This window comes from Pararge aegeria, chromosome 15, assembly GCF_905163445.1.
Source record: "Pararge aegeria chromosome 15, ilParAegt1.1, whole genome shotgun sequence".
In the NCBI taxonomy this organism is placed as follows: Eukaryota; Metazoa; Arthropoda; class Insecta; order Lepidoptera; family Nymphalidae; genus Pararge; species Pararge aegeria.
The window spans coordinates 7,114,330-7,122,042 of NC_053194.1; the positions used below are offsets into that span (position 1 = coordinate 7,114,330).

Genomic DNA, 7,713 nt, shown 5'->3' on the forward strand with positions numbered 1-7,713 from the left:
AACCAAAGTCAAATTTCTGAACAGGCGAGCTTGTAGGCCTAAATGTAAGTGAGTCGCAAATTAAAGTGGCAGGCAGATCAATTAAATAAGTACTTTGGATTATTTTTAGGATATCTAATGTTCCTTCGTAACGAAGACATGGCTGTACGGTGATATACCTTTGCCTATTTCCTAGGGCAAGAATAGTGAATAAAAATTGAAATTTGTAAAACGTCAATTGCCGTGTGTCAAAGTCAAACGACAAAACACGTGCTATTTCATTTCATAGTTGCGATTATTTGATCTATAGAATACTCATTAAAATGGGTGTTATACAAAGAATAAAGTAATTATTTGAAGTTTAAATGAAAAATTATAATAATAGAGTGGAGTATGTGATTTAAATCTTATATTATCACTTTACAGGAAACCTACGACTCGCAAAGGTAAAAAAGTTTTGTTGTCCAGAGAACCTAAAGCAATCGAAGGGCCCAAGCAGTGCATTTTCCTCCAAGCTCGGAATCCATCAGAACGGGCTAGAAAAGTATTAAAAGACATTTACAATTTAAAGAAACCTGATGCCGCATATCTTAGCAGAAAGAATGATTTCGTTCCATTTGAAGACACTACTGTTATCGAGAAGTAAGTAGACTTATCAGCTGTTGCCGGCGACTTTGTCCGCGTATGGTTAATGTTTTTAAAAGCCCAGATGGAATCGTTGTTTCTCATACAGGTCTGATAAAAGGATACATATTGTAGTACCGAATTTCATCAACATCGCTTTAGCAGTAGAGCCTAGCCTAACGTAATCAAAAAAAAATAGTGGCTGTAGATTACTGTTTTTTGTTAGCATCATGATTAAGTTCTGAATAAGGTAAGATTACATTGGCTTATCAACAAAGAAAATTTCTTTGACTTTGTGACACATTTTCATGTTAACATTTTTCCTTCACTGCAGAGTTTGTGTGGTAAAGTCACAGGCTGTCTCGAATAATTATATTAGGTCTGTTGTTATGGTGTTTACCACATTCTTAAGGAAAATCTGATTAATGTCAACAATAACCATTACATTTCACTTATGATTCAGAGTTGCTATTGCAAAGTATCATTGTAAATCATTGTTATTGTATAGTATCATTGTTATAGTATAATATCACTGCTATATACAGTGACAATTTACAGTAACACTTGGCACTGACAACTGGCAGCAGTACTGACAACACCAAGGCTGAGCTGCTATACTAGAGCAATCTCTTTGACATTTAACCAATTTTATGGCACTTCCAACTATAATTGTAATCTTTGTATTAGAGCTAAGGTGATAAGCTTGACCATAACAATAGGAAGATCTTCCTCGCAGGGGGTGATTGTGCTTGGGAGCCAATTTCCAACCATTAATCTGGAAGTTGTACATATGGTAAATTTTTGTGAACACAGAGGTGCGAGATCTTTGTGGCATCATATAGTTTGGTAATGTGGAGACTGCTCACAACGACAACAATCTTGCATTATAAATATATCAATGTCAATTAAATCCTATAAAATAAGGTGATAACACATCCAAAAACTTGTTTGTATGCTAAATTGTACCTCTTCCTTTTTCAGATTATGCTACAAAAAGGAAGCAGCTTTATTTGGCGTCAGTTCGCACAGCAAGAAAAGACCCCACAATATAGTACTGGGTCGCACATTTAACTACAATATATTAGATATGATAGAACTTGGAGCAGATAACTTCAAAGCAATGTCAGAGTTTCATAATATAAAAGTACTGGCTGGAACAAAACCCTGCTTACTTTTTAATGGGCCAGCATGGGTCCTGAACCAAGAATTGAAAAGATTGAAGAATGTGTTTACAGACTTCTTTTATAGAGAAAAGGTAAAATCTTATAATAGTTGATTATTATTTACTTTTATAATACTTTTTTTAGTATATAGATGCCACAATCTTACTTGGCCAGCCTAAAGGTTGATCCCCAAGTTACTTCTGCATGTACCTTGTCACCATTAATCATCATCATCATGATCAACCTATAACCAGCCCACTACAGGGCACAGATCTCCTACCACAAAGAGAAGGGTTTGGGCTATAGTCAGTCACACTGGCCAATTGCGGATTGGTGGGCTCCACATGCATGAGAACATTATGGTGAACACTCTGGAATCCCTTGTGTTGTGTATGTTTCCCTTCACTGTTGAAGCAAGTGATATGTTGATTGCTTAAAATGCACATAACTATAATCTATTCTATTCCATAACTTTGAAAAGTTAAAGGTGCATGATTAGATTCAAACTCACCCGCTCGAAGTGAAGCAAAGTTCTAACCACTACGCTATCGCCGCTGCATCACCATTGAATTACAAGATATTTTGGCAAATTGATAATTCTTTAAATGTGAAATAAGAGGGTAATTTCAAAGATGGAAAATAGACAGGAAATTAAAAAATATATTTTGTAAGTTACCCAGTTAGAGTGCATGTACAAATTATACATGCAACTTCAGAGTGGCATTGGTGCCACAGGAGTGAGCAAAAGACACAATACAAAGACTGTACTCCATACAAAATGATAGAAATAGATAGTATTGTTTTAAGAGGTTTCACTTCTACTATTTTCATGGAGTATTTTTTGCCAAATCACACTTAAAATAAGATCACTGAGGATATAAAGTAGAAAGATTAAAGTAAATATCTTTTTTATTTCCAGGTTGAAACAATAAGGCTGCAAGGTTTGGAGCATGTCTTAAGTTTCACAGCAACTGATGATGGCACCATTTACTTCCGGTCCTACAGAATACTACTAAAGAAAAGTGGTCAGCGGACACCTCGAGTTGAACTTGAAGAAATAGGTAAGGTTTTACAGTCTGTAAAGGATTACTGTTTAGTCTATGCTGCAATGTGGTGTCTGTATGGTCAAGACTGAATGTAAGGAATGCAGGTTAAAATATACATATTATAGAGCATAGTGCTATGCTAAAAGCACCATCGCTAGTCACCACCCTACAGACAAAGATGTGCCACCATGCAATCAAGCTTGCTGCTACAATGCATCTTAGGGGTATTAGGAGCTGTCACTGGATTTGTACTGTTGCAAATAGGCCACCCTACTGATCAAGCAACAAAATGTTCTCGGTAGAATTCTTATACTACTTAATTAATATCTTAAATTAACTTCTGCTGACAAGGTGCCCTTTTTATTGTGGTAAATTTTAATAATTATATTCCACATGTTTTACCTAAACAGGAAATCTAGTTATGTTTATATAAAAGATCACTGTCCGGCAGATTGACTTACTCTTTTAACATGAAATATCCACCACTTGACCAGATGTTAAAGGCTAAAATGTAGATGGAAGCTAAAAACCACATAAATGAATTATTTTTTGAATATCTATTCTAATATAGAGGAAAGATTTTTTGTTTATCTGTTTGCACCAAATAGGCTCCAAAAGTACTGCTAAATTATCAGGAAGTAGATACTGTATTGTATGTATTAATTGGCTTGTGTGCAAGAAGACTATTGGTGATACATAAAAGTTATGTATGACCAGGGAGGTGGAAGGTGCTTAGATAAATAAGGTGTGGGTAAGAATAGTATAAAAGGCGACATATTTGGCGACTACGGGTGGTTACCGGCAAGAGTCCTGCTTTTCGCGGAATATAGCAAATTAAGCTTAATTTTCATAATATTGATTTATTGACTCCAGTTAAAAAAATCAACTATTTTTTTGCTGCTACTACTGACATATCTCTCAAATGAATTGTTTAAAAACAAAGGCGAACGATGTTGCTGGCCATGGCTAGTCTTACATTTATTATCAAGAGTAGTAAATTAAGGGATTAAGTTATAGCTGATTTCTTTTATTATTAAGTCTACAAACCTGAAATTTAAATTATAGTTTTCTTTCAAAGCATATACATAAGTTGAGAAACGATTTTATCCAAATCCACCTACCATTAAATGAAAGTTAGATTATTGTATGTTTACAAATTCAAATTCAAAAATGTTTTATTCATGTAGACCTTATTACAGGCACTTGCACTAAGCTTGTTCGTTCATACATTTAACATGTTACAATGATGTTAGTGATGGTGATAACTGCATTCGTTTACTTAAAACTAAAGCTAGGAAGGTTCCAAACGCACCCTGGTCTAAGAAGAGCCCACAACATACTTAGCCAGGTTTTTTTTTGTTATCACTATCTCACAGCCTAGTTAATTTTGGGCTATGAAGTAAGAGCAATTCATACCCAAGCTTTTTTATCATACTTGGAATCCTTTAATATTATAATAGGATTTTTCTATAAGCTTACGTTTTATATAAACTTTGAACTTATTACCAAACTTCCAAAACATAGGACTTGTAAAGAACCATCCAAGCCCTATAAAAATGCCCTATAAATGTTCTATGTTGTTGACCTTATTGACACGACTTTGGCATTTGGGTTCGACCATCCATATTCTATACCTCCCATACTAGTTGTGTAGTAGTAATGCGAAAGTGTGTCTGTCTGTTTGTTTGTTCCCTATGTTCGGTTCAACTGCCGCAACAACCTTTATTCAATTTGATACAGAGATTGTCCTAAAGACCCCACCTATTCGTTTTCTTTTTAGTTTTCCTAATCCTAAGGTTGCCTGGCAGAGATCGCTACTTAGCGATAAGGCCGCCTTTTGTGTCCTGCTTCATTCTTCATGTGTTTGTTCTTTTTTTTTTGTCTCGTTTTTCTGAGTGGTGTACAAATAAAGAGTATAAATAAATAAATAAATCAAGAGGGCTAGTCATCATCAACATATCAACCCATTACCGGCCCTCTACAGGGCATGGGTCTCCCCCCATAATAAGAAGGGGTCGTAGTCCACTACGCCGGCCCAGTGCGGATTGCGGAAGAGGGCTAGTACTCCTAGTAAATTGTTACAACAACATTAACAGTTAATGTTTTTCATTTCCAGGGCCATCAATAGACTTCAAACTACGACGAACAAAGTTGGCCTCTGATGATTTATGCATCGAAGCATGCAGAATACCTAAAGAAGTCAAACCAGTAGCGAAGAAGAATAAATCTACTGACGCATTTGGTACAAAAATGGGCCGCATTCATATGGGCAAACAGGACATAAACAGATTGCAGACGAGAAAGATGAAAGGTCTTAAGAAATCAGCAGAAGAGAAGAAGCAAATGCATAAGAAGAAGAAACTCGCAAAGAAAGCGGCAAAGCAGGCGAATGCGACAAGCGCCTGACCAATAAAGTTTTACTCTTTGTATGTTTTTGTCTTATTTGAGATTAGATACAGATAGAATTTTTGTATGGAATGGAAGAATTTTATGTTGTTTAAATCAAAATCAATCTTTGGCATAGGGTATTTTACTGCTTTTCTATCGACACTAAAAAAAATGGAGGTCCCTGTAGGATCACGTGACTGCAATGGCGTCAGAGCTCTATAAAATAATTAAACTGTATTTGAATTAAATTATGTATCTGTAATTTAACACAAAATTAATTTTTTTTATGAATGTATTTACAATTAATTGTTGGTGTGTCTTATGAATATATAATAAATAAAACTGATAGTAGGTAAACTGCAGTGTCGCTCGTTCGAATCCACTTAAAATTTATTTAGGAGCAACAATGTTTTAAAAACTATTTTTGAATGTAATATGAGCGATATTCTAAAAATATTTGAACCACGTTCTGAGAATTCTTCTCTCGTTCGAGATCTCGTTCTGTTTCTAACTATAGCAATACCACATTGTTTACAGTCTTGCCACGTCATAAGGCTGTAAACACAGTTAACAAATTTGACACAAACCAAATTGATTGGATGTCTGTTTACCCCGCTTGTGATCACGTGACACCCGCTCGGAACAAAAAATATTTTATGATTTAGTACAGAACTACACCGTACTTTATTTTCTACTTTGAAAATTAAGAATCTTTAAATAAAATATTTTTTTATTCAGTCAAATACTCTATTGTTGTAGTAGTGTTGCCTATTAAAATATATATATTGCACCACCGTATGCCGCGTGACGGCAGATCAGAATACAATAACTGTCACCAGAAGAGGAAGGCCTTTTTCCGCGGCTGTCCTACGAGGCGACCAAGGGAATATAACGGAAAACGTGCGAGCGTCCCTTGTGGTACTGCTAGCATCTCTATCTTCCATCCATCTTGGGGGAGACTTTTATTCCAGCAGTGGACTGTTATAGGCTATTAATGATGCACCGTGATTATGGACATGCTTACTTGCACTAAGCTTGTTCGGATTTTTTTTTAACTGGTTGCTTCTGACGCCATTTGTTTTTCTTTTTCCTCTTATAGCTATTAGACAATTTATCTTTATTTATAAAATACTTTTCAAATAAGCTCAACTTTCCTTCCGCAACAGGAGCACACTTTACTTACATAAGTATCTTTAAGTATAGGTAAGGTACGTATAGAAAAAAGAAAAAACCTGTTAGTCATATATTTTTTTAATTTGACGGCCGATTGGTGCACTGGCTAGCGAACCTTCTTTCTGGGTCCAAGGCTGTTGGTTTGATTCCCATAACTGGGAAATGTTTGTGCAATGAACATGAATGTTTTTCAGTATCTGAGTGTGCATCTGTATAATATAAATATTTATGTAAAATACTTAAATATTTATACATATACATATATATATATATATATATATGTATATTTAACACTTAGCGGCATTTCTTTCGGTAGGGTGGTAACTAGTTATGGCCAAAGCATCCCAACATACCAGATCAGAGAAAATTTAGATATATTATGTCCCTGCCAGACAATCGAACTCGGGACCTATTACTTATAAAACCAATGAAGCCAAGAAAGTCTTCAAAAAAGACCTGGAATTCCGGTTTCCATCTTCCCTGCCACCTATAAGGAAGGAAGGATTCAAAAGGTTTCTTCTAGAGTCTAGATCCGAGATTATAAGGCCCATGTGCTTGTAATAGCACCGGCAACCACGCCCTTCAGACCGGAACACAGCATTGATGCTGCTTTGCGGCAGAAATAAGCAAGGCATTAGTAACTGTACAGTTAAACGAGTCTCAGAGCAGTGTAGAGTTAGTTAGATTTACTATCTCATCAACGATATTTTTTTGGAGAAAAGCATTGAGTCGTGGTAGGCTTCGACCTCGGCTATTTACTACCCTCCGGGTAAATACGTACGTTTGTCCGTCTGTTAGTTTGTTTACCTGTGTTCGGCTCAAGTAATACACCGATTTTATAATAATAATAATAATAATAATAATAATAATCATTTAATTCAGACGTTTCCATCCATAGATTGTTAGTATATTAGTAACAATTTTTCCTTAACCACTAAGTTAGTATTGATTAGTTTAAATAATAAAAATAAATAAAAAAATAAACAACATTCGCCCGATTGCTACTCTCACACAGTGGCACAGTATAAGGCAGTCTAATTTTGATCACGTATTAAGATTCTATATTCTTTTTATCCAGGAAAAGAACCCGGGAATGATTCCGGTGGTGTATACTAAAATACCATAGGTATGTTAATTGGGTGGAAAAACAGATGAAGGTTTTATGGTTAATTGCACAGTTCGGGCAGGATTTAAACAAAACTGGAACAAACGGAGACGAAGACTTCATGTTGACTATCTATAATTCTGACGCTTTAGAAAACTAAATAAATATAGACCGCATCATAATTCATGACTTGGCGTCATATCATAGTCAGTATTTTCTTATACTTATTAAGAAA

General features: G+C 35.3%; 1 protein-coding gene across 1 annotated transcript; it reads left to right on the plus strand.

Annotated features, from left to right (window-relative positions):
• Window positions 1-225: 225 nt before the first annotated feature.
• LOC120630054 (ribosome production factor 2 homolog) lies at window positions 226-5,241 on the plus strand. Its single transcript, XM_039899185.1, has 5 exons — window positions 226-325; window positions 406-621; window positions 1,585-1,858; window positions 2,686-2,827; window positions 4,929-5,241. Exons 1-5 carry the CDS (start codon window positions 303-305, stop codon window positions 5,216-5,218), a joined length of 945 nt encoding a protein of 314 aa, XP_039755119.1. The 5' UTR covers window positions 226-302; the 3' UTR covers window positions 5,219-5,241.
• The last annotated feature ends 2,472 nt before the right edge of the window (window positions 5,242-7,713 follow it).

Coding starts and splice junctions, on each gene's coding strand:
- LOC120630054 (XM_039899185.1), top strand. CDS start 303: ATGGGTGTTATACAAAGAATAAA. Junction 326..405: donor GGTGTTATACAAAGAATAAA/GTAATTATTTGA, acceptor ATCACTTTACAG/GAAACCTACGACTCGCAAAG. Junction 622..1,584: donor GACACTACTGTTATCGAGAA/GTAAGTAGACTT, acceptor TTCCTTTTTCAG/ATTATGCTACAAAAAGGAAG.